Source organism: Hypanus sabinus, chromosome 3 (genome assembly GCF_030144855.1).
Source record: "Hypanus sabinus isolate sHypSab1 chromosome 3, sHypSab1.hap1, whole genome shotgun sequence".
In the NCBI taxonomy this organism is placed as follows: Eukaryota; Metazoa; Chordata; class Chondrichthyes; order Myliobatiformes; family Dasyatidae; genus Hypanus; species Hypanus sabinus.
In genome coordinates this window covers 96,159,152-96,186,018 of record NC_082708.1, presented here as the reverse complement: position 1 = coordinate 96,186,018, position 26,867 = coordinate 96,159,152, and the positions used below count along the sequence as shown (strand labels likewise).

Below are 26,867 nucleotides of genomic sequence, written 5' to 3'. Positions count from 1 at the left end.
ATGTGGTTGTTGGGATCTATTTAGCTTTGCAGATTCTCACACTAGGTGTACCATTGCTAATTTATATCCTTCAAAATCGTATTCTGTTGTAGTTCAATGGTTACCATTGTGGTTCTTTTATTATTTCTTTTAAAGGAATCGAATGTTGAAAGGCTTTGATAAAGCAGAGGTGTAGAGAATGTTTCCTTTGGTGGGGGAGTCTAAGACCAGAGGGGACAGCCCCAGAAAAGAGGAATAGCCTTTTATAACTGAACTGAGGAGAAATGTCTTCAGCCAGAAAGTGGTGAATCTGTGGAATTCATTGCCAGACGTGGCTGTGCAGACAAAGTCATTAGGTATATTTAAGGCAGAGGTTGATAGATTCTTGATTAGTCAGGGCATGAAGGGTTACAGGGGGAAGGCAGGAGACTGGGTCCAAAAGGGAAAATGGATTAGCCATGGTGAAATGGCGGAGCACACTCTGGGCTAAATGGCCCAATTCTGCTCCTTTCTTTTGGTCTGATGGTGTAATTTGCAAGTGTGTAGCACTAGTTTGTATCTCAGATGCAGTGAAATGTACAAAGATTTCATTGTGGTGTTTCTGTCTGGTGAATGGCAAAATGATAATGAGCAACACACACTAAATGCTGGAGAAACTCCATAAATCAGGCAGCATCTCTGGAGGGGAGTAAACAGTCGACATTTTGGGACAGGACCCTTCATCAGTTGACTCTTTACTCTCCCCTTTATAGATGCCGCCTGTCTTGATGAGCTCCTCCAGCATTTTGTTCATGTTGCTTAAGATTTCCAGCAACTGCGGAATCTTTTGTTTAAAATAATATAGTTTTGGATCTCCTGGCAACAAGCAGACTTTTTGCAGAAAGTAAATAGTACTGTTCAAGCAGTTTAGCAGCCGACTTTTTGTCCTGGAGGCAGAGTGATCTGCACCTATAACCCTGCACTTGTTACTGGCTTTGGAAAACCCCTCTCCAGCATGCCCAGACAATCAGCTAAGGAAATGTTTGATCACCTTTTTAGGTGGATATAGTGGGCAATGGTTACTTCTTGAAAAGTTATGTGAACAGATCTGTTAAGTTACATCAGTTAAAGTTGCTATTTCTCTGCGACATCACAGAACTCCCTGCAGAAGAATACTGGCAATACTGTGAGAAGCAACTCATATTAATTGCTCTGGAGAATTGAGGACTCTAAAAGGTTCAGGCTGGTCTGTGTTTTGCAAACCAGTAATGGTAGGGCAAAGAAAGGGCTTTTTTATTTAATATATTTCTAATTTAACATGTGGGGTCATTGATACCAATTACTGCATTAGAAGATCAAACAAACTGCACTGTAAAAGAAGGTGGTGAAAAGATTGATGCTTTTCTTTGGCCATGTCTTGTAGTGTAAGAGATAGAATGTCATGGTCCAACTTTTTAAAATACTGGTTAGGTCACACCTGGAATATTCTATGCAGTTTGGTCACCACACGCTAGGAAGGATGTAATTGTCCCAGTGAAATTGCAGAATATATTCACAAGGATGTTGACTTTAGTTATAGGGAGATATAAGTAGACTGAGCCTGTTTATCCTGGTACAAGAAGTGTATCAGATTGTGAAAGGAATAGGTAGAGTAGATAATAATGATCTTTATAATAATATATGATACTGTAGCGGTGTGCTACAAGCAGCGCTAGAATTACGACACGGAGTCGGTAACTGCAGTCGAAGGAAAAACTTTATTCGAAAACTTCAGCCTCACTTTTAAGCCTCTGTCAACCGGCCCCCCATGGCGAAGAGGCTCCAAAGCTCTGTGCTCGCAAACCCCCGTAGGCTATCTAATTGTGAGTCGGTTCGGATACGCTAGGAAATGAGGCGCTACATAACCCCCCCCCCAGAACCGGCGATACACCCCCCAATGTCCACAGCCTGGGCCAGAACCTGCTTGGGAGGTCGGCCTCTGCGCCGAGGCGCCGGAAACTCGGCCGGTTGCGCCAGGTCCACATGGGCCGGCTTGAGGCGGTCCACCGTGAAAACCTCCTCCTTCCCCCCAACGTCCAGCACGAACGTGGACCCGTTGTTCCGGAGCACCGTAAACGGCCCCTCGTATGGCCGCTGCAGCGGCGGCCGATGCCCGCCCCTTCGTACAAACACAAACTTACAGTTCCGTAGGTCTTTGGGTACGCAGGTCGGGTGCCGCCCATGCTGTGACGTGGGTATGGGGGCCAGGTTACCGAGCTTCTCGCGAAGTCTGCCCAGGACTGCAGCGGGTTCTTCCTCTTGCCCCCTCGGGGCTGGTAGGAACTCCCCGGGGACGGCCAGGGGCGCGCCGTATACCAACTCGGCCGACGAGGCGTGCAGGTCGTCCTTGGGCGCTGTGCGGATGCCGAGAAGGACCCAGGGAAGCTCGTCCACCCAGTTGGCTCCTCGCAGGCGGGCCATGAGGGCCGACTTCAGGTGACGGTGGAAACGCTCCACTAGCCCGTTCGACTGTGGGTGGTAGGCAGTGGTGTGGTGCAGCTGAGTCCCCAAAAGGCTGGCCATAGCTGACCACAGGCTGGAGGTGAACTGGGCGCCTCTGTCGGAGGTAATGTGGGCTGGTACACCAAAGCGGGATATCCAGGTGGCGAGCAGGGCTCGGGCGCAAGATTCGGAGGTGGTGTCGGTGAGCGGGACCGCCTCTGGCCATCTTGTGAACCGGTCCACGATAGTCAGGAGGTGCCGCGCTCCGCGCGACACTGGCAGGGGGCCCACGATATCCACATGAATGTGGTCGAAACGCCGGTGGGCGGGATGGAACTGCTGCGGTGGGGCTTTGGTGTGCCGCTGAACCTTGGCCGTCTGGCAGTGCATGCACGTTCTGGCCCATTCACTGACCTGTTTGCGGAGACCGTGCCAAACGAACCTGCTGGAAACCAGCCGGACAGTTGTCCGGATGGAGGGATGCGCCAAGTTATGAATGGAGTCGAAAACACGTCGCTGCCAGGCTGCGGGGACGACCGGACGGGGCCGGCCGGTGGCAACGTCACAGAGTAGGGTCCTCTCACCTGGGCCCACGGGGAAGTCCTGGAGCTGCAAACCAGAGACTGCAGTCCTGTAACTCGGAATCTCCTCATCTACCTGCTGTGCCTCTGCCAGTGCCTCAAAGTCTACCCCTTGGGAAAGGGCATGAACGGTAGGGCGAGAGAGCGCATCCGCCACGACATTGTCCTTACCCGAGACGTGCCGGACATCCGTTGTGTATTCAGAGATGTAGGACAGGTGGCGTTGCTGGCGGGACGACCAGGGGTCGGATGCTTTCGTAAACGCAAAGGTAAGCGGTTTGTGGTCCGTGAACGCGGTGAAGGGCCGACCTTCTAGGAAGTACCTGAAATGCCGGATTGCCAGGTAGAGCGCCAACAGTTCCCGGTCAAAAGCACTGTACTTGAGCTCGGGTGGCCGCAGGTGTTTGCTGAAAAACGCCAGGGGTTGCCAGCGACCTGCGATGAGCTGCTCCAGCACCCCACCGACTGCCGTGTTAGATGCGTCCACTGTGAGGGCGGTAGGGGTGTCCATTCTGGGATGTACTAGCATTGCGGCGTCAGCCAAAGCTTCCTTCGTTTGAACGAAAGCGGCGGCGGACTCCTCTTCCCAGGTAATGTTCTTGCTCGGACCCGACATCAGGGCGAACAGGGGGCGCATGATCCGGGCAGCTGAAGGGAGGAAGCGGCGGTAGAAATTGACCATACCTACGAATTCCTGAAGGCCTTTGATCGTGGTGGGTCGGGGGAAGTGGCGGACCGCATCTACCTTAGCGGGCAGAGGGGTTGCCCCGTCTTTAGTAATCCTGTGGCCCAGGAAGTCAATGGTATCAAGTCCGAACTGGCATTTGGCAGGGTTGATTGTAAGACCGTACTCACTCAGTCGGGCGCAGAGTTGACGGAGGTGGGACAGATGCTCCTGACGACTGCCGCTGGCTATGAGGATGTCATCCAAATAGATGAACGCGAAGTCCAGGTCCCGTCCCACCGCGTCCATTAACCGCTGGAACGTCTGTGTGGCATTCTTCAGGCCGAACGGCATGCGGAGGAACTCGAAGAGGCCAAACGGGGTGATGAGAGCCGTTTTGGGGACGTCGTCAGGATGCATCGGGATTTGATGGTACCCTCGGACAAGGTCGACCTTGGAGAAGATCCGGGCGCCGTGCAGGTTTGCCGCAAAGTCCTGAATGTGCGGCACAGGGTAGCGGTCCGGTGTGGTAGCCTCGTTCAGCCTGCGGTAGTCGCCGCACGGTCTCCAGCCCCCCGTCGCTTTGGGCACCATGTGCAGGGGGGAAGCCCAGGGGCTGTCGGACCGCCGGATGATCCCCAATTCCTCCATTCTCTGGAACTCCTCCTTCGCCAGTCGGAGCTTGTCCGGGGGAAGCCGCCGAGCACGGGCATGGAGGGGTGGTCCCTGTGTCGGGATGTGGTGCTGTACGCCGTGCCTGGGCATGGCTGCTGTGAACTGCGGTGCCAGAACCGATGGGAACTCCGCCAGGACCCTGGTGAAATCGTTGTCGGACAGCGTGATGGAGCCGAGGTGAGGGGCTGGCAACTGGGCCGTGCCCAGGGAGAACGTCTGAAAGGTCTCGGCGTGTACCAGTCTCTTCCTGCGAGCTGTGAGCTCGCAAAAAATCCGCACCCAGAAGCGGTTGGGCTACGGCGGCCAGTGTGAAGTCCCACGTGAACTGGCTGGGGCCGAACTGTAGCTGCACCTGACGGGTGCCATAGGTCCTTACTGTGCTGCCATTCACGGCCCGCAGGGGGGGACCCGGTGCCCTGCTGCGGGTGTCGTAACTCGTCGGAGGTAAAACGCTGACCTCAGCCCCAGTATCGACCAAAAACCGGCGTCCCGACCTGCTATCCCACACATACAGGAGGCTATCCCGATGGCCAGCCGCCGTAGCCATCAGCGGCGGCTGGCCCTGGCGTTTCCCGGGAACTTGCAGGGCGGGCGACAACGGCGGGCTTCTGCGCCCCACCGCTGGTGGTAGAAGCACCAGTGGTCATTGGGCCGGGGGTTAGTGGGCTCTGCGGCCGGGCCTGGACTGGTTTGCTGCCGGGAGCGTGGCTGGGAGATCTGTGCGATGGACGCCCCGCTCACCTTTTTGGCGTTCCACAGCAAGTCCGCCCGGGCTGCCACCTTCCGGGGGTCACTGAAATCCGCGTCGGACAGCAGCAGGCGTATGTCCTCGGGCAGCTGCTCCAGGAATGCCTGCTCAAACATGAGGCCTGTGTGTCCCTCGGCCAGAGACAACATCTCATTCATTAAAGCCGATGGAGGTCTGTCGCCCAAGCCGTCCAGGTGCAGTAAACGGGCAGCCCGCTCGCGCCGTGAGAGTCCGAAAGTCCTGAGGAGCAGGGCTTTGAATTCCGTGTACTTGCCGTCTGCCGGGGGCGACTGTACGAACTCCGCGACCTGGGCAGCTGTGTCCTGGTCGAGGGAGCCCACCACGTAGTAGTAGCGGGTGTCTTCTGAGGTGATCCAGCGAACGTGGAATTGGGCTTCGGCTTGCTGGAACCATAGGTCCGGGCGCTGTGTCCAGAAACCCGGCAGTTTCAACGAAACCGCATGAACAGAGGCGGCTTCGGTCATTTCTGGTCCAAAAATCGTTTGGACCGTCGGGGTCACCAATTGTAGCGGTGTGCTACAAGCAGCGCTAGAATTACGACACGGAGTCGGTAACTGCAGTCGAAGGAAAAACTTTATTCGAAAACTTCAGCCTCACTTTTAAGCCTCTGTCAACCGGCCCCCCATGGCGAAGAGGCTCCAAAGCTCTGTGCTCGCAAACCCCCGTAGGCTATCTAATTGTGAGTCGGTTCGGATACGCTAGGAAATGAGGCGCTACAATACAATGTTAGAGCATAGGTTTAAAGTGAAAGAGGAAGTTTTAGAGGGGATTTGGGACAACATTTTTCACAGAGAGGTGGTTAATGTTTGGATTTTATTGTCTAAGGAGGTGTGGGAGGCAGATATTTTCACAAATTTAAGGATCAGAATCAGAATCAGACTTTAATCGCCAAGTACCTGTGCACATGCAAGGAATTTACTTCCGGCAGATGTTGTCTCTCTGCTCATAACAATAATAATGATAAATATAAATGAAAATATAGATTATACATACAGGTAGTGCAATCCAAGTAATAGTTAGCCGACAGTTAACCGGCAGTTAACTGTTCAGCAAAGTGACCGCAGTAGAAAAAAAAATCTCCAGTGCCTATTAGTCTCAGTCTGGAGGGATCTAAAGCGCCTACCAGACGGAAGCAGTTCAAACAGTCCGTGTGCAGGATGGAAGGAGTCCTTTATGATGTTCCCCGCCCTCTTCTTCAACCTAGAAGAGTACACGTCCACAATAGAGGGCAGGGAGGCTCCAATGATGCGCTCGGCAAGTATGTAGATACTTGAATTGGCAAAGCATAAGAGGCTGTGGAGCTGATGTAGCTGGATATAGTAGCTGATGTAGCTGTGTATAGTGAAAAGAAGGGCCTGCTTCTGGCCATTTTAATTAATGAAAAATGGAAAAAAAGCATGTCAGGTAGCATCTGCTGAATTCAGCATTTTCTGCTTTTGCTTAATTGGTTGTACTGCAGGCAAGTCCTCCTGCAGACAGAAGCATTATTCAATTTGGTGATTCTCTCTTTTTGTGGACCAAACCTTGGTCCACAAATCTGCCTACATAGTGAACTGGAAGTAATCTGCACAGATAGTGAACTGGAAATAATCTGCACACATAGTGAACTGGAAATAATCTGCACACATAGTGAACTGGAAATAATTTGCACACATAGTGAACTGGAAATAATTTGCACACATAGTGAACTGGAAAATGAGTTGCTTTTTAAGAGATGGGAATCTGTTGACCTGACACTTGCCACCTTCTTTGTACCAATGCTGCTCAACATCAGCAACTCCATCCCCTCTCACAATGTATCATTCTAATTGCTCTTGGGAACAGTTTACTGCAAGATCAGTGTGACAGTGAAATCACAGATGACTCGTCTTTTCATTAAGCTGTTTCTCTCTCCGAAATAACTAAAATTAGATTCATTAGGTGCTCTTTCATGTTTGGTGGCATTTATTTTATATTAGATTTTGTGCTGTGGATAAATCCTGGGAAAACAATAGCAGTTTCATCTCCCTGTGTCAGTTTCCATGTTAGAGCTGAAAGAAGTGTAGCGGCTTGCTCTCTCTCCCCAGTCCTCTAATAAAGTTGTTCCTTCTAACGTCCAGGGCATTCAGCTCAGCCTTGGAGTACACCAAGCAAAGTCTTGGAATCTTTATTGATCTGAAGAAAAAAGAGGAGGAAGCGTGTGCTTGGCTGCAGGCTGGGAAGATATATTACATTCTGGGAAAATGTGAATTGGTGGACCTGTACATCCAGGTAAAAGCAATTTAAAAAGATTGAACCCAGCAGAAATTATATAACAAATCTTCTTTCATATAGTAAGTACAAACTTGAAGTTACTGATTTCAGCAAGGTGTGAGTGAGAAAAGCCATGTGGTGATTATAACCATATAACAACTACAGCACGGAAACAGGCCATCTCGGCCCTTCTAGTCAGTACCGAACACTTACTCTCACCTAGTCCCACTGGCCCGCTCTCAGCCCATAACCCTCCATTCCTTTCCTATCCATATACCTATCCAACTTTACTTTAAATGACAATACCGAACCTGCCTCTACCACTTCTACTGGAAGCTCGTTCCACACAGCTACCACTCTCTGAATAAAGAAATTCCCTCTTGTGTTACCCTTAAACTTCTGCCCGCTAACTCTCAACTCATGTCCTCTTGTTTGAATCTCCCCTACTCTCAATGGAAAAAGCCTATCCACGTCAACTCTATATCCCCCTCATAATTTTAAATACTTCTATCAAGTCCCCTCTCAACCTTCTATGCTCCAAAGAATAAAGACCTAACTTGTTCAACCTTTCCCTGTAACTTAGGTGCTGAAACCCAGGTAACATTCTAATAAATCTTCTCTGTACTCTATCTATTTTGTTGATATCTTTCCTATAATTCAGTGACCAGAACTGTACACAATACTCCAAATTTGACCTTACTAATGCCTTGTACAATTTTAACATTACATCCCTACTCCTATACTCAATGCTCTGATTTACAAAGGCCAACATACCAAAAGCTTTCTTCACCACCCTATCCACATGAGATTTCACCTTCAGGGAACTATGCACTATTATTCCTAGATCTCTCTGTTCCACTGCATCATCTTCATGCCCTACCAAGCACCATGTATGTCCTATTCGGATTATTCCTACCAAAATGTAGCACCTCACATTTATTAGCATTATTCTTTAGCAGTGTTTAATTCTTTCTTATGATTTCAGGTTAATTAGCTCAACACAAGAGTCATGGTATTGAGGGATAAAATTAATTGCACTCAGAGGGTATGGAAATTGTTTCCTAAATACTGTCAGCATAGATTTGATAAATTCGTATATTTAAAATAATTCTGTTGGATAAAGAAGCATGGATGATTAAGTTGTCCAGATTATTTTTCAAAAGGAATTTGTTGACATATCATAGTTTTGATATCATGGGTGTAAAGAAAAACTGTTATTAGAATGTGCACCGCAAGGAGCTACTTAACCTGACCTGATCATCACATTTTTGCAGACAGGGATTAATGTCCTCACGTCCAAAGCTCATCTGGTCAAAATAAATTGAGATGGGCGCAGTTCAAGAATTTGGATCCATGGAAAGCACGTCATAGCACTCACAAGTGCTATGTGTATACGGAGTACAGCTTCCAGTTTGCAAATGACTAGAATCTCAATTGTGGGTGACAATAACAGTGTGTATACTGAGACATGGCCAGTGAAGTAATTCATGTTAATACGAAAAACACACAGAAGCAAGATAAGTGTGCAATTTAAATAGAATATGGGAACCAAAAAACAGTGAGGTGCACATGGATCTTTGAAGGTAGTAGGACAAGTAAATAAGGTGTACTTATTTTTTTTAAACCGAAGTGGATATGCAAAGTGTTCTTATTGTTAAAAAGAGATTTAGGAAAGTTCTTCAGAATCTTCTCTTGATGGCAAACTCTCAAGGGCAGGTAGTCAACAAGTAGAGGGATCAAACTGATAAGAATAGGATAGTAGAAACTGAAGCAGAAGTGAGCCATTTGTGCCTTTGAGCCTGCCTATCATTCATTGGCTTGCCTTTTACCTCAGCAATGACAGTCCCATAATTATGTAATTCTGTTAATATTCAAAACTCATTGATTCAACGATTCGAAGTACATTTATTATCAGAGTATGTACGCAGTATTCGCCTTCCCCACAGACAGCTATGAAACAAAGAAACACCGTGGAACTTATTCAAAGAAAACATCAACCCCCCATGCAAAAAAACACCAACAGCAACAAAAAATTGACCGTGAAACTCAAAATCAAAAGTCCAGGCTTATTCCGTTCAGCTCAGTGTTCATTATCTGCAGGCTCCCCGATTCAAAATCGCCCAAAACAGTAATCAGAAAGGATCAATCAGAAGCACATCATAACATCAACTGCAGAGCCCAATCCACAAACCACGTTGATTAAACCTTGCCAAGACCCACAGCTCCGGCACCATCTTCCAACAGCGTCAAGGGAACGCAAGGACCTTCCTCTGGGAGCTGCGAACGGGGTGGGGGGAGAGAGAGAGACTATCACACACAGACACAAGGGAGAGAGACCATTCGAACGAAAGCAGCTTCCTCTGGGAGCAGTGAATTGGGGGGGGGATGCGGAGAGGGAGAAAGAGAGAGAGAATGTCAGCATCAAGTGAAAGGCTGATAGATGCCGCAGAACAACATCTTATGTTCCACACTCGCCTCGATGATTTCAATCTTCCCTGGTTCATTAATCGGCGAGAAGTAGAGTTGATCATGGGCCCATGCCTCATCTCCAGGCTTCTTGGCCTCGAGGCTGTATACCTTGCAGAACAGACACAGAGACAGCAGTACGTCGATTTCACTCATTTAGCCTGTAAACACACACCAAAATGTACATCACAGGTTCCAACGAGAGCAGACTGACATTTGAAAGAAAAGGAGACATAAAAGTGAAAGAGGTAGTTTCATGAACTGCCTGGAGGATGGCATCCTTGGTCGCATTTTTCACTGGCGCCATCTTCTTCCAGGACTCTCATCGACTCCCTGTGCAGCCGTCTTGTGTAGAAAATTTCAGAAATTCACTGCCTTTTAGCTAAAGAAATGTATTCTCTTCTCACCTTTGAATGTTTGACCCTTTTAAGACTCCACCCATTAATTTTAGACATTACAGTCATCAGAAAATGCATTGCAACAATTAATTTTCCAGCCTTAAGAATGGTTCAGTGAGATATTCTATTATTAGCATAAACTGAGCAGCTTGATCTGCTTATTCTGCTTGATCTCTCTCTTTATCAAAACCCTCTGGTACCACCTCAAGCCCAGTCCCAGGAATTAATCCTGAATAGCCTCCATTGCTCTTACCTGATTCTGCATATCCTTTCCTGGGTAAGGAAAGCACCTCTGTCTGCAATATTTCAGGTTTGGTCTTACCTGTGCTCTATATAATTGCAGTATTTTATCTTTATTTTGGACTCAAACATGCGAATAAAGGCCAAGGTACCATAAGACTTCCTAATTGCTTGGTGTACTCGTACAAAGGAAAAACAGAATGACCCAGCAGATTCTGAATGGTTCAAGTGAATAATGTCCTTCAGACAGTTCATGAAACTACTACTAGTACTTTCAAATATGATTCTACTACGATGAGGACCTGTGATTTATATTTTGATGGTGTGTTTTCGGGCTGTTTGAGCAATCTACCTCTGAGAGAGTTCAGGGAGGTTTGGAGTGTAGTGTGCAGCCTGAAGGTGAGGTGCAAACTCCATTTCTCGCTGATCTCACCAAGTAAACTGTCAAGCAAGATTGAAATCAACGGGGGCGAGAGCAGAAGGTGAGTGGGTGTTCAGTGCCATCTTCCTACATTTGACTGGTCTCTCTTTCTCACTCTTGCTCCCTGCTCCTGGAGGAGGGTGCCTGCTTTTAACCAGTCTCTCTCTCTCTCGATGCTGCCAGAGTATTGAGTCTTGGGTCTTGGGCAGGGTTTCATCGACATGGTTTGTGGACTGGACTCTGTAGTTATGTGTTTCTGGTTGCTCTTTTTTTTTGATATTTTGTATGATTCTGAGCGTGGTGATGATGTAGGGAAGACTTGCATCCAAGGACACAGCCTCAGAATAAAGTGAATCTTTTTAAAACTGAGTTGGGGTGGGATTTCTTCGGCCAGATGGCGATGAATCTATGGAATTCATTGTCATTGAGAACTCCGGAGCCAAGTTTAAGACAAAGATTGTTAGGTAAAGTGATTAATGGTTATGCAATGAAGACAGAAGAATGGGATTGAAATTTTTGACATGGTTGAATTACAGAGCAGATTCATTGGGTTAAATGGCTTTATTCTGCTCCTTATATGACTGGGCCAAAATTTAGGGTAGAAGTTATGTGCATTGAGTTTCTATTTGTGTTATAGTGTTTTAGACATGGCTTCCATTCTGTGCATGAAAATTTCCCCTTGTTGACCTGCATTATTCTATCTCATGTAACTCTATTACTGTCGTTGTGTTTGGGCATGTGGTTTGGGTATGTGTTCACTTGAGTGAACAAGATTTGCTTTGTACTGAAGTTCTCAAAGATAGAGTTGGCTTCCTTTCATAAGTTAATGCACTCTTGCAACAACCAGCTGAGATTACAGCTTCTTTATTTCAAGATAGCAGAACAGATACAAAATAATTTTTAATTTCCAAAGCATTTGTGGACTCAAAGCCAGCTAAGAACATAAGATGCTCATGAGAACTTATTATTCAAAATGTTTACCAGTATGATTGCCAAATGAAGGAAGGCCTTTGGTTAGATAAATCTACTGTGGTTAAGCAGCTTTATACTAACTTGATGATTGGTAAATAGCTGTCAGAAACTTTGGGACATGCTATCCAATTATTTTTAATTTTGCAATTTTTATTATTAATAGTAGTTTGCATATACTTGTAAACTCCTTTTAAGGTTGCCCAAGATGTTGCTGCAAGCACAGAAAGATTGGACATTGCAATGGAAATCTCTGAAGCTGCTGGAGATGTATTCTTTAATGGGCCACAAGACAGAGAGAAAGCCATAACCTTCTATAGGGTAAGTACCTTCTTGAACTGCAAGCTTTAATTCCATGTATAAATTTTCTCAAGCTGTTAAACCTGACATTCCAGTGGAGCGGGAGGCTGGATGTAGAAATAATTACCAAAACCTATAGTCCAGAATTTGGCATGAAAGTTTAATCTGTTCAGTTTCTATTTGTGTAAGATCAGTTCGAAAAGTGGTATATGCAAATCTTCCATACACCTCCCTCTTTCTCTGCCTGAAAATATTGCAGATGGGGCTTCTCTGGTAGTTCATTGACCATCTATCAAGAATAATATATTCTGTTAAGATGCAACAGTTGTCTAAGCCTGTAGGCATGGATCATCTGTCAATATTTTGAGCACCTTGTGAGCATAGCTTGTTTTTGTCATAATTGTGTGGTGTCGTTTTCACAAAACTACTGGTTGCAACGGTCTGTGATCTCTTTACAAATTTGTTCCTCTAAATCCTTTAATCCTTCCTGCAACCAAGTCTCACTAAGAGCTACGATGTCATAATTCCACCTGTTGATCCATGCCCTGGGCTCCTCTGCCTTTCTTATTGCATTGAAATATATGCAGCTCAGGTCACTAGCTGCACCATGCTCAACACTTTGATGTAAAGTAAATTTATTATGAGAGTATATACATACATGTCACTATATACAGCCCTAAGATTCCTTTTCTGCTAGCATACTTAGCAAATTTGTGGAACAGTAATTGTAAACAGAATCTGTAAACTGTAAACAAACTGTGTAAATGTAGATAATAAAGAAATAGCAATAAATAACAATATCAAGATAAGAGTCCTTAAATGAGTGTAGCAATCCCCTTTTGTTCAAAAGCCTTCCTTCCTCAAGTATGAAGACCAGAATTGCACACAGTACTCCAGGTGCGGCCTCACCAGTACCCTGTATAGTTGCAGCATGACCTCCCTGCTCTTAAATTCAATCCCTCTAGCAATGAAGGCCAACAAATCCATTTGCTGCCTTGATAGCCTGCTGCACCTGCAAACCAACCTTTTGTGATTCATGCACAAGCACTCCCAAGTCTCTGCTCAGCAGCATGCTGCAATTTTTTACCATTTGAATGATAATCTGGTCTTTCATTTTCCCTTCCAAAGTGGATGACCTCGCATTGACCAACATTGCACTCCATCTGCCAGACCCCTTGCCCACTCACTTAATCTATCTCTCTACAGACTCTCCATGTCTTCTGCACAATTTGCTTTTCCACTCAATTTAGTATCATCAGCAAACTTAGAGACAGTACACTCGATCCCCTCTTCCAGATCATTAATGTATATCGTGAACAGTTGCAGGCCCAGCACTAACCCCGCGGCACACCACTCACCACTGATTGCCAACCAGAGTAACACCCGTGTATCCCAACTCACTGCTTTCTATTAGTTAACCAATCCTCTGTCCATGCTAATACATCACCCTCAGCTCTATGCCTCCTTATCTAATGGATAAGTCTTTTATGTGGCACCTTATTGAACACCTTCTGGAAATCCAAGTAAATAATGTCCACCTGTTCACCTCTATCCTCTGCGCTTGTTATATCCTCAGAGAACTCAGTAAATTTATCAAACAGGACCTGCCTTTGCTGAATCCATGCTGCATCTGCCTGATGGATCCATTTTTTTCTAGATGCCAAGGTATTTCTTCTTTAATGATAGCTTCAAGCATTTTCCCAATCACAGATGTTAAACTAACTGGCCTATAGTTACCTGCCTTTTGCCTACATCCTTTTTCAACAGTGGCATGACATTCACCATTTTCTAATCTGCCAGGACCTGACCAGAGTCCAGAGAATTTTGATAAATTATCGCCAAAGCCTCCACTCTAACTGTTGCAATTTCTTTCCATACCCTGGGATGCATTCCATCAGAACCAGGGGACTTGTCAGCACTACTTCTTTAGTGATAACTATTGTATCAAGGTCCTCACCTCTCATCGCATCCATAACATCTCTCTTTGGCATGTTAGATGTGTCCTCAACCCTGAAGACCGACACAAAATAGTCATTCAAAGCCTTGGCCATTTCCTCATTACCCAACATCAATTCCCCCTTCTTGTCCTGCAAGGGATCTACGTTCACTTTAGCCACCCTTTTCCATTTTATAAAAACTTTTACTATCCATTTTTATTTTTTGTGCTAGCTTATTTTAATGATCTACCTCCACTTTATTGCTCACTTAGTGGTTCTTTGTTGCTTTTTAAAGTTTTCCTAACTTCCAATTCCCCACTATCTTGGCGACTTTGTATGCACGAACTTTTAGTTTAATGCCTTTTTTCCCCTTAGTTATCCAAGGCTGACTCTCCCACCCTTACTGCCCCTTCTTTTAACTGGAATATACTTTCGTTGAGCACCATGAAAAATCTCTTTGAAAGTCTTCCACTGTTCCTCAACTGTCCCACCATATAGCCTGTGTTCCCAGTCTACACTAGCCAAATCCTCTCTCATCCCATTGTAGTCTCCATTGTCTTGGCATAATACTCTGGTTTTAGATCAAACTATTGCACCCTCCATTTGTATGAGAAACTCTATCATACTGTGATCACTCTTTCAAGAAGGAGCTAGATAGGTATCTTATGGATAGGGGAATCAAGGGATATGGGGACAAGGCAGGAACCGGGTATTGATAGTAGTTGATCAGCCATGATCTCAAAATGGCGGTGCAGGCTCAAAGGGCCGAATGGTCTACTTCTGCACCTATTGTCTATTGATTCCTACCTACAAGATCACTAATTTTACCTGTCTCATTGCACAGGATCAGATCTAAAGATAGCACGTAGGTTCAGTAACATGCTGTTCCAGAAAGCCATCATGGATGCATTCTGTGAAGTCCTCCTCAAGACTGCCTCGACCAACTTGATCTGTCCAATCTATTTACAAGTTAAAGTCCCCATGATAACTGCTGTTCCATTCTTACATGCCTCAGATATATATTTTTCTGTTTACTGTCTGTGCCACTGTAATGTTATTATTTGGTGGCCAATAGACAACTCCCACCAGTGATTTTTTTCCCCCCTTTCCTATTCCTAATCTCTACCCAGATGGATTCAACATTCTTCTCCTTAAATTTTGTACTGTCACTATCGCCCTGATCTCATCTTTAGTTAAAGAGTGCTATCCCACCTCCTTACCTTGCGTAATACCTGATATCATTGGGTATTTAATTCCCAATCCTCTCCACCCGGAAACCTCATTTCTGTAGTGGCCACTACATCATACCCCTTTGTACTGATTTGAGCCACAAGTTCACTGACCTTGTTTCCAACACTACAGATATTCAAATAAAGTGCCCTTATACTCATTGTGCTTTAAAAATCTGGTAATCTTTTACTCTTCCGCACTTGATTTTTCTTGACTCCATGTTTACTTTTCTCTTTTTTATCTTTTACTTTATCTTCATCCACACTTGTCTTTTTTACTTGTCCAATCTGTTGAACTCCCCCCCACCACCTATTATTTAGTTTAAAGCTCTATCCTCAGCCCTAGTTATGAGATTCACTAGGATCCAGGTCCCATCACGGTTCAGGTGGAGCCCGTTCCATTGGTACAGCTCCCTCCTTCCTCCAATACTGGTGCCAATTTCCCATGAATTCAAACCCATTTCTCCAGTCTTTGAGCCATGCACTTAATGCTCTAATTTTCTTGACCCTATGCCAGTTTGCACGTGGCTCAGGTAGTAATCCAGAGATTACCGTCTTTTTGATTCTTTTTAATTTAGTCTCTAGCTGCAGAAATTCCCTCAGCAGAACCTCTTTCCTCATTCTACATATGTTGTTGGTACCCACATAGACCATGTCAACTGAATTCCCCCCCCCCCGACCCCTCTGCAGGTCAGGTGAGATGTCCCCCTCGCCTGCCCTCCCCCCCCCCAAGTTTACTGATTAGTTTAGAGTGAATGATGATGTTAAATGCTGAGTTGGAACTGATAAAAAAGCATCCTGATCTATGCATCTTTACTGTCCAAATGTTCCAGGGTTGTGTAAATGCCAACAAGATAGCATCTGCTGTAGACCTGTTGCTTCGGTAGTTGAATTGGAGTGTATCCAAATTGCTACTCAGTAGCTGACATGCTTCAACACCAGCCTCTCAAAGCACTTGGCGGTAGTTGGCAATGTAGTGGCACTGGTCACACTTGCAAGGATAAATACCTGGAGGGGCATCAGCGGAGAGGGGCAAGTGAGTAAGGGTGTGGCATGGAGACTGATCCCTGTAGAAAGTGGAGAGGAGCGGGATAGATCTGCTTAGCAGTAGGATCCCATTGGAATTGGATTGTTTTAATTGAACTTTAGTTTGAGCTGTAGAAATATTGATTTAGTTCTTACCCATATAATTTTGAACATACTTCAAGATGCTTAAAAGGCATTCTACCATTTTTTCTGTTCTATGAAAGATATGTCAGAGGTGATTTTAATATATTATCTGTTACTAAAATTCATCAATCTATGAAGGACAAGTTTTCAGATTGTATGTGTTTGTTAACAGGATCAAGCCCTTCCACTTGCTGTTAAAGTTGAAAACACAAAGGTGAAGCTCAGACTTTGTAACAAGCTGGCTGAACTTCTGCTGAATGTGAGCATCTATTCGGAAGCCCTAACATATGCCCAAATGGCTTTGACACTAAGTGTGGTCCTTGGTAAGATGTGCCTTTGTGTTTCTGTCCGTCTATAATGTTTTCATTAGTAAAATAATAGCCAGCTTATCAGAGAATAGTTTTTAAGTAGAGTATTTTGCATCTGTTGGCTATCAAGATTTCAGCATCAGAATGAAATACTTCAATGAAGATTGTTGCGCATCACCTCTGGATGTGCAAAGTGTTAGGTTTAAAAACTGGGTTTAATTTACTTTGGATCAGTGGGAAAGGGGATGTTTTAATTGAAATGAAGTGAAAGAAATTACACATTTAGTTTAATTCTTAACTTAATCTGCCACAGTTTGGAAATCTCAGGTAACAAGAATGCCTGGAGTGAAGTCCCTTCTTTTGTTACATGGATTGGGTAGGATCCTTTCACTGAAGCCTGTGTCATTTTCCAGACAGCTAGCGCCTAATTATTGAGTATAATGGTTGTGTTTCATCTGCACAGCTATAAAGTTCAGCCATGAAATACATGGGTCATCTTAATGTGACCTGCAATCTATATCTTGCAGTTTGACATGAGTGTTAGATCATAGAATGAATATTAGTATTGACATAAATATTAGTATACCACAGGAGAAGTTCTTCAGCCCATGTTGTTGTACCAAGATAATTAAACCTAATTAATCTAATTCCTCTTCCCCACACATTGACTAGATCTCTCCCTTCTCTGCATATTCATGAGCTCATCGAAAAGTCTGTTGAATGTTTCTACTCTATGTGCCTTCACCAGCATTCCGGGGTTCCACTGCCTCCATGTGAATCACACATCTCCTTTGGTACTTTCCCCTTCTCATCTTAAATATATGCCCTCTAGTATGACATGGTGGAACTGGCTGGAAGAATTTCAGTGCTTAGGTTGCAACTAATTCAGCTTGTTGGTGAGTCAAGTGACAGCCAAACACTTGAGCAGACATCTCAAGTGTTCTCCACTATTCAGTAAACAAGGCAAAAATCACTTTCCTAACCAATAACTAGAGTGCTGGGTTATGAACTGTAGTTTTTGAAGGACTCTGGATCAAGGTCTCTTGGAGGACTTTTGCTATTGCTTGCATGGTGGGGGGTGGGGTTGGTGCAGGTGGGGGAGGGGGATGGTCGATGCTGCTGCTTGTGTGATGGGAGAGGGAGGTGTGCTTCAAGGCTCTCATGTTTCTATGGGGTTTCTTGTTTTGTGGTTGTCTGTGAAGAGTGGAAATTTCAGGCTGTATATTTTACACACTCTGATATTTCTCTGTTATTAAATTGAACCATTTAACCCATATTCAGATTAAGATGTCCAATATCCTTCCGTTTCTGCTTCACCATTTACTTTGCTCATAGAATCTACAGCACAGAAATGGGCCCTTTTCTCCTACCTCATAAAGCCATCAAAGATGCTTGTCCATGCTATTTCCATTTGCTTGCATTAGACCCAAAGCCATCAGTGTTCTTCCTGCTCAAGTACCTAACCAATTGTATTTGCAATTATATCTGAAGCTAATACCTCCTATGTCAGCTTGTTCCAAATAATCACAACCCTCTGTGTGAAAAACATACATTTCAGATCTCGTGTAATGTTTGATCTTTATGATTCTCCTTTTTTTTTGTTCATCACCTCTCCCCCTTCACTGCCCAACCATCTGAGGCATGGGGTTCCACGTGCATGCTTCCAAATTGGGATGCACTAGCAGGTTCCAGAATATTGCACTTGGCAAAACCTCATTTAGAGGACACTAGCTGTAGTTACTACTAATCTTATTATGTTGTATTCCTTTATTACAACAACATTTAGTTGGTAAATGAATAAGAATCACTAGACGAATAAAGAGAGAGTAATCCTTGACCCCTATACCTAACAATTTTAAAGTACCACTCTGCCCTGAAGGATATATAGGGGTTAGGGATGGGTGAGACTTTAAAATTATTAGTCAGCTGCCTTGAAGGCTGGTAGGGTACCTGGCGTCAAAGTGAGAAAATTGCTGTCGGGTACTAAGATCATAGGATGTAGGAGTAGAATTAGGCTATCTGGCCCATTGACTCTGCTCTACCGTTCTATCATGGCTGATTTATTAACACTCTCGCCTATTCTCCTGTCTTTGCCCTGTATCTTTTGACACCCTTACAAGAACCTGTCAACCTCCATTTTACATATACCCAATGACTTGACCTGCACAATCACCTGCGACAATGATTCCAACAGATTCTCCACCTGCTGACTAAAAAAAAAATACCCTCTCATCTCTGTTCTAAAGGGGCGTCCCTCTGAGGCTGTACTCTCTGTCCTAGACTCCCCCACTATAGGAAACATCCTCTCCAAATCACCCTATCTGAGTCTTTTGGTCCTAGACTCCCCCACTATAGGAAGCATCCTCTCCACATCCGCTCTATCTGTGCCCTCTGGTCCTAGACTCCCCCACTATAGGAAACATCCTCTCCACATCTGCTCTATCTGTGCCCTCTGGTCCTAGACTCCTCCACTATAGGAAACATCCTCTCCACATCTGCTCTATCTGTGCCCTCTGGTCCTAGACTCCTCCACTATAGGAAACATCCTCTCCAAATCACCCTATCTGTGTCCTCTGGTCCTAGACTCCCCCACTGTAGGAAACATCCTCTCCACATCCACCCTATCTGTGTCTTTTGGTCCTAGACTCCCCCACTATAGGAAACATCCTCTCCACATCTGCTCTATCTGTGCCCTCTGGTCCTAGACTCCTCCACTATAGGAAACATCCTCTCCAAATCACCCTATCTGTGTCCTCTGGTCCTAGACTCCCCCACTGTAGGAAACATCCTCTCCACATCCGCCCTATCTGTGTCTTTTGGTCCTAGACTCCCCCACTATAGGAAACATCCTCTCCACATCCGCTCTATCTGTGCCCTCTGGTCCTGGACTCCCCCACTATAGGAAACATCCTCTCCAAATCCACTCTATCTGTGTCCTCTGGTCCTAGACTCCCCCACTATAGGAAGCATCCTCTCCACATCCGCTCTATCTGTGCCCTCTGGTCCTAGACTCCCCCACTATAGGAAACATCCTCTCCACATCTGCTCTATCTGTGCCCTCTGGTCCTAGACTCCTCCACTATAGGAAACATCCTCTCCACATCCGCTCTATCTGTGCCCTCTGGTCCTAGACTCCCCCACTATAGGAAACATCCTCTCCACATCCACACTATCTGTGTCCTCTGGTCCTGGACTCCCCCACTATAGGAAACATCCTCTCCACATCCACCCTATCTGTGCACTCTGGTCCTAGACTCCCCCACTATAGGAAACATCCTCTCCAAATCCACCCTATCTGTGTCCTCTGATCCTAGACTCCCCCACTATAGGAAACATCCTCTCCACATCCACCCTATCTGTGCACTCTGGTCCTAGACTCCCCCACTATAGGAAACATCCTCTCCAAATCCACCCTATCTGTGCACTCTGGTCCTAGACTCCCCCACTATAGGAAACATCCTCTCCAAATCCACCCTATCTGTGTCCTCTGGTCCTAGGCTCCCCCACTATAGGAAATATCCTCTCCACATCCACTCTATCTAGCCCTTTTAATATTCAATAAGTTTCGATGAGAAAACCCCATTGAGTACAGGCCCAAAGCAACCATACACACCTCATAAATTAATCTTTCCATTGCTGGGATCATTCTTGTGAACTTCCTCTGGGCCGTCTCTAATGCCAGCACACCCTTTCTTAGATGAGGAGCCAAAGAAACTGCTCACCATACTCGAAGTGTGGCACAAAATTGGAACCCGAAATATTACATGAATCTATATTTTCTGGGGGGTGAATTTTGGAAAATTTGTTTCTTAATGGAAAGGTAGGTTGTATCCCTTCCAGATTATCAAAGCGAACATCAAATTAGATCTTACGTAGACGGGCTGTAGCTACAAAGAATGAATATATGAGAGGTGTTGAGTATGATAATGACCATGACCTCTGTGGTAAGCAGTAATTATGTACATTTTGTCTGTCAGGAGATGTACTCAATGAACGTGTTGCTTATCATCGTTTGGCATCAGTACATCACTCCCTTGGTCAGTGTGAGATGGCTGAACATTTCTTTCTTAAGGCACTTTCACTTTGTTCCTACCCAGTGGAGTATGACGAGGAAACTATTTACTATGTCCGAGTTTATATACAGCTTGGAGACATGACTTTCTATGATCTGAAGGTAAACAAGATATATTGCTTTGTGTAATGCTGATGATATTGATGTAACCAGATTATGGGGCTGTATACATATGTTGGTACTACTTAAAGCTACATAGCCAGTTTGAATTGGGAGAGAGAAGTCTGACTTTAATTGGCTTAACAACGAAATAAGAGAGCTTGAATTCCTGATATAGAATATTGTTAGTATTAAGTTATGTACAAGTAAAAGTTAATTAGCTGCCCCGATGCCATGGTCTTTGATAAGTTACATTGATCAAATTAATAGTCAAAAATATTTTATAAAATGAAAACACAAAAATGTTTAAATTTAAAATGGCAAAAACTTATATTCATGGAGTGCCACTAATATTACAAAATATTCCAAGGTGATACACAGTATCTTTATCAGGTAAAGTCTGACACAGATATAAGGAAATGTTAGAACTGGTAATGAATGTGTGGTCAATGAACAAGGCAAATGTTTCCTTGGCTTCTGCTTCCACCCTAGCAGCAAATCATTCTCTGGAGGACACTGGAAATGACCATCTAATGCCACTGCTTCCCCATCTCTTTCCTTTCAGCAGATTATCGCAACTTCTCTCTAGAAGCTCCTGTCTATTCTCTTCTCTCCAGTAGAAATCTCCTTGTGGCTCCTTTCCATCCAGCTGCAGAAGTTGCAATACTTGCCCTTGTCACTGTTCTGTGAGCCAAACTACATTCAATTTTCAGTGACCAATTTCCTACCTGGAACATCTTTGGACTGTGGGAGGAAACTGGATTTGGACTCCTTACAGATTTCACCAGACTGAACCCTGACATCCCGAGTTGTAATAGCATCGTACTAACCGCTGCACTACTGTGGCACCGATTATTAAAGAACATTATTTTTATTCCGTCCTGTCTTGGAAATGTATCACTATTCCTTTACCAACTGGGTCAAAATCCCAGAGCTTCTCATTCAAAAAGCATTATTGAGGGAAGACCTTCTCCAGATGGGTTTGTATGATTAGAGAAGATGGTTCATCTGCAAGGTGGCATGATGTAATGAGGTGACTGCTGCTGCCTTATAACTGCAGAGAGCAATGTTCAATTCTAACTTTGCATTGTTTGTGCAGAATTTGTATGTTCTCCCTGTGATCATGGAGGTTTCCGCTGCTTGCTCTGATTTTCTCCCACAAAGTCTTGCTGGTTGGTTAATTGGCCACTTTAAATGACTGCTTCACCTAAGTGAAGTAAGTGGTAAAAAATAATCATAGTGGAAATTACTGAACATGTGAGAGACTAACCTGCAGGGCTACAGTGAAATAAGGAAAAGGAGAATGGGATTGTTAATGGAAGCCAGTAGGCTGAATGGCCTCATGTTATCATGTGTCAAGTTATCAAGTTCAAATGGGGAAAACTTAGAATTTATGCTATGCTTCCTATCAGGACTTGGCCAGTGGTGAAAATTGTTACAAACTTTAGGTGAGAGAGTAACAAGCACTTGTAGAAAAAAATTACTTGATAGAACATTTACAGAAATTAAATTGTAAGTTAATAAATAGGTAATTAATTATTCTACAGATGAGAGTTCAAAGTAAAATTTATTTTCAGAGTACATATGTGTCACCACATACAACCCTGAGATTATTTTTCCTGTGGGCATACTCAGCAAATCTATAGAATAGTAATTGTAAACAGGATCAATTAAAAACAAACTGTGCAAATATAAATAAATAGCAATAAATAACAAATAAGAAAGAACATGAAATGAAAGAGCATGAAATTACAAGATAAAGAGTCCTTAAAGTGAGACCATCATTTGTGGGAAAACCGAAATAGAATGAGTGTAGGTATCCCCTTTTGTTCAAGGGTCTGATGGTTGAGTGGTAGAAACTGTTCCTAAACCCGGTTGTGTGAGTCCTGAGGCACTTGTACCTTCTGCCTGATGTCAGCAGTGAGAAAAGAGCATGGCCTGGGTGGTGAGGATCTTTGATGGATACTGCTTTTCTACAACAATGTTTCATGTATAAGTACTCAACGTTTGGGAGGGCTTTACCTGTGATGTACTGGGATGAAGGTTGGAACACAATTTGAGATGTTGAATTCAAAGCCTTGTGTTAATCATTACCATGTAAAATGTTGACTCCTGTGTGGTCCCACAATTCTAAAAACACAAACTAAAAAGTCATTAAGAAGAAAAAGTTGGAATATGAAGGTAGGCTAGCCAATAATATTAAAGAGGATACCAAAAGTTGCTTCAGATACATAGTGTAAAAGAGAGGTGAGAGAGGATATCAGATGGCTGAAAAATGACACTGAAGAAGTAGGAATGGAGGACAATGGCAGATGAAATGAGTATGTATTTTGCATCAGTCTTCACTGTGGAAGACACTAGCTGAATGCTGGAAGTTTGAGATTTCGGGGCAGATGTATGTGAAGTTGCCATGTCAATTGATTCTGGTATGGTTCCTGAGGACTGGAAAATTGCAAATGTCTCCCCACTCTTCAATCAGGGAGGGAGGAGAAGAAAGGAAAATATGGGTCAGTTAGTCTAACTTCAGTGGATGGGAAGAAATTGGAGTCAATTGTTGAGGATGTGGTTTCGAAGTACTTGGAGGCACATGATAAAATAGACCATAATCAGCATGTTTTCCTTGAGGGGAAAATCTTGCCTGACAAATCTGTTGGAATTCTTTGAAGAAATAACAAGAAGGCTAGACAAAAGGTGGTTGTTGTGTGCTTGGATTTTCAGAAGGCCTTTAACAGGGTTCCACACATGAAGCTGCTTAACATGCTACAAGCCCATGTTATTACAGGAAAGATTCTAGCATGGATAAAGCAGTGGCTGATTGGCAGGAGGCAAAGAGTGGGAATAAAGGGAACCTTTTCAGGTTTCCAAGAGGCCTGTATTGGAACCATTTTTTTTTGTGCTATGTATCAGTGACTAATATGACAGAATTGATGACTTTGTGGCAAAGCTAGGTGAAGGGGAAGGTAGTTTTGAAGTTGAGAGGCTACAGAAGGACAGACAAATTAGGAGAATGTGCAAAGTGTATGGCCATTCACTGGTAAAAGAAGTAAAAGGGCTGACTATTTTCTGAATGGAGAGAAAATTCAAAAATATGAAGTACAAAGGACTTGGGAGTCCTTGTGCGGGATTTCCTTAAAGGTTAATTTGCAGGTTGAGTCTGGTGAGGAAGGCAAATGCTATGTTAGCATTCATTTCAAGAGGACTAGAATATAGTAGCAAGGATGTAATGTTGAGACTTTATAAAGGCCTCACGGAATATTGTGGGCAGTTTTTGGGCCCTTTATCTAAGAAAGGACATGCTGACATTGTAGAGGGTTCAACGGAGGTTCACGTAAATGATTCCAGGATTAAAAGAGTTATCATATGAGAAGTGTTTGATGGCTCTGGGCCTTTCTCACTGGAATTCAGGCGAATGGTGTGGGTGATCTCAATGAAACCTAGCAAATGTTGAAAGGCCTTGATAGAGTGGTGTGAAGAGGATATTTCCTATGGTGGGAGAGTCTAGGACCAGAGGGGACAGTCTCAGAATAGAGGGACTTGCTTCTAGAAAGGAGTTGAGGACTTCTTTAGCCAGAGTGTGAGGAATCTGTGAAATTTGTTGCCACAGGCAGCTGTGGATGCCAAGTCATTGGACAGAGGTTGATAGATTCTTGATTAGTTGGGGAATGAAAGGATACAGGGAGAAGACAGCAGATTGGAAAATTAAGAGGAAAATTGGATCAACCATGATGAAATGGCAGATAAGGCTCAATGGGTCAAATTCTGTTCCTATAGCTTATGGTCTAATTCTATATAAAGGCATACATATTTGCTGTGAATGAAAGCAACCAAAAAATGAACATAGAGTAGGATTAATGTAAATGACTAATTGCCGGTAGAGGCTTTGGGTTGAGGGACTGTTTTACTTTGTGAGTTGGAGTTTGGTTCACGTGGAGCCAGTTATGATATTTGCGACTGAATATTTGTAATCCTTATTGACTTTTAAAAAATGTATATTTCAGGACCCTTTTGATGCAGCGGGTTACTATCATTTAGCCCTCGCTGCAGCCATGGATTTGGGCAGTAAGAAGTCTCAACTAAAAATCTGCACTAGACTTGCCACAATCTACCACAATTTTCTTGTGGATCGGGAAATGTCACTCTATTACTATCAGAAAGCAAGAAAATTTGCTGCTGAACTTAATATTCGAAGGCTAAATCTCTCTCCAGTTCAATATTACAAAACTACAACAGCGACGTCCTCAAAATGATTCAAATATTAAGTAGCTACTCTGCTACTTCAAGGTAATTAATTTCAAAGCCAGGTTGTGTGCTAAGATGTACAAGGTAAAACACGGATATTGAAGTCTTCCTTCTGGTTTTATATTCATGAGCTTTCCTTGGCTGTGATTTTTCTGCAGGCAGTAATTGTGACAAAGAATTTGTACATAGTTTTTCTCATTTGTATTTGCTTAAAATATTTGCAGGTGATAATTTCAAATATATACAGAAGAACAAAGCGACAAACTTATACAAAAGAATGAGTATGGAATTCTGCAACAGCAGTTGAGCAAATGTCAGTAAGGAGCAATGCTTTTGAAATGAACAGGATGAGTTTTTTTTTGCAAAATGTTAATGTTTTATGCTTATCCCAAATCTGCCTATTATCTCAATTTTAATCGCAATGCTCTGAAATTGATAGGAATTATTTTTGCTGCTGATTAATGCTAACTCTGATCTACCTAATTAAATTGCATCCCTGCACAGATAAACTGGTAGATTGCCTTAGAGTAATTGCAACTGAGCTTAAGTTTGCCATATAATTTTCACATGAGCATATCTCACCTGCACTGCACAGCCATTCAAAGATCAACTCAACTTTGTGCTCAAATGTTTGGGGAAAGAAATTACTCCACTTGTAAGGAAGTTTAAGAAAATTTTGCAAGAACTTCAGAGAGCATGAAAACCTTTTAGCAGCTTCTTTCGAGGCTGAAAAATGTAAACAAATGGAAAGAAAATACCAAGTCAGATGATTAGCCTTGTTTGCCCCCTCTGTATAATTTGAATTGAGAATGTTGGTCATTTGCTGTTCTCCTAAGGTACTATCTGTACTATGGTTGCCAGGGATGGTGCCAAACTTGTTATTTCTGACAAGAACCATCTGACCTGCACTCTGTGTGGCTGTGCCATTTCCCTTTGATAGTCTCTACACTTCTCAGCTCTCTCAAGTTCAAGTTAATTGTGATTTCAACCGTGTACACATACTGTATATCACCAAATGAAACAATGTTCCTCCAGACCAAGTGCACAGCACAGTACTTACAACTTGCACACAACACTAAATAATATTACCACAAATATTAAGATGCATTTACATCACAAGTTTAAAAAATAAACAGCGTCATTCTACTGGTGCTTCATAAATGGTAAGAGGTAGTAGGGAGTTCAGTAGTCCCACAGCCTGGGAGAAGAAGCTATCTCCCATCCTAAGACTCCTAGACTTTCCTGTCTGATGGTAGGGGTCAAAGAGATTGTTGGACAGATGGGAGGATCATTTGCAATGCTAAGGGCCCTGCATATGCAGCACTCCTGGTAAATATCTTGAGTGGAAGAGAGACCCTGATGATCCTCTTGGCAGTTCTCACAGCCCTTTGTACAGTCTTGCAGTCAGATGCCTTGCAATGTATGTGCCTGCATTTGGTCAGGACACTCTCAATGGTGCTCTTGTAAAACCTGGTTAAACCGTGGAGAGCCTCACTCACCTCAATCTCTTCAAGAAGCAGAAACACTGTGGTGCTTTTGTAACTCAGGGACCAAGTGAGATCGTCTGTTATGTGCATTTCCAGAAATTTGGTGTTCTTAACTCTCCACAGAGAGAATTAAGTAGTATTTTGACAAATGTGTCCAAATATTTTAATCAGG

General features: G+C 43.9%; 1 protein-coding gene across 1 annotated transcript in view; it reads left to right on the top strand.

Annotated features, from left to right (window-relative positions):
- LOC132390921 (SH3 domain and tetratricopeptide repeat-containing protein 1-like) overlaps positions 1-25,216 on the top strand; it is a 91,346-nt gene extending 66,130 nt beyond the window's left edge. Inside the window, exons 11-15 of the mRNA XM_059963456.1 lie at positions 7,228-7,378; positions 12,053-12,175; positions 16,663-16,813; positions 20,776-20,972; positions 24,968-25,216. Of these exons, the coding sequence (XP_059819439.1) occupies positions 7,228-7,378; positions 12,053-12,175; positions 16,663-16,813; positions 20,776-20,972; positions 24,968-25,216 (871 nt within the window). The remainder of the gene's footprint in view (positions 1-7,227; positions 7,379-12,052; positions 12,176-16,662; positions 16,814-20,775; positions 20,973-24,967) is intronic.
- The last annotated feature ends 1,651 nt before the right edge of the window (positions 25,217-26,867 follow it).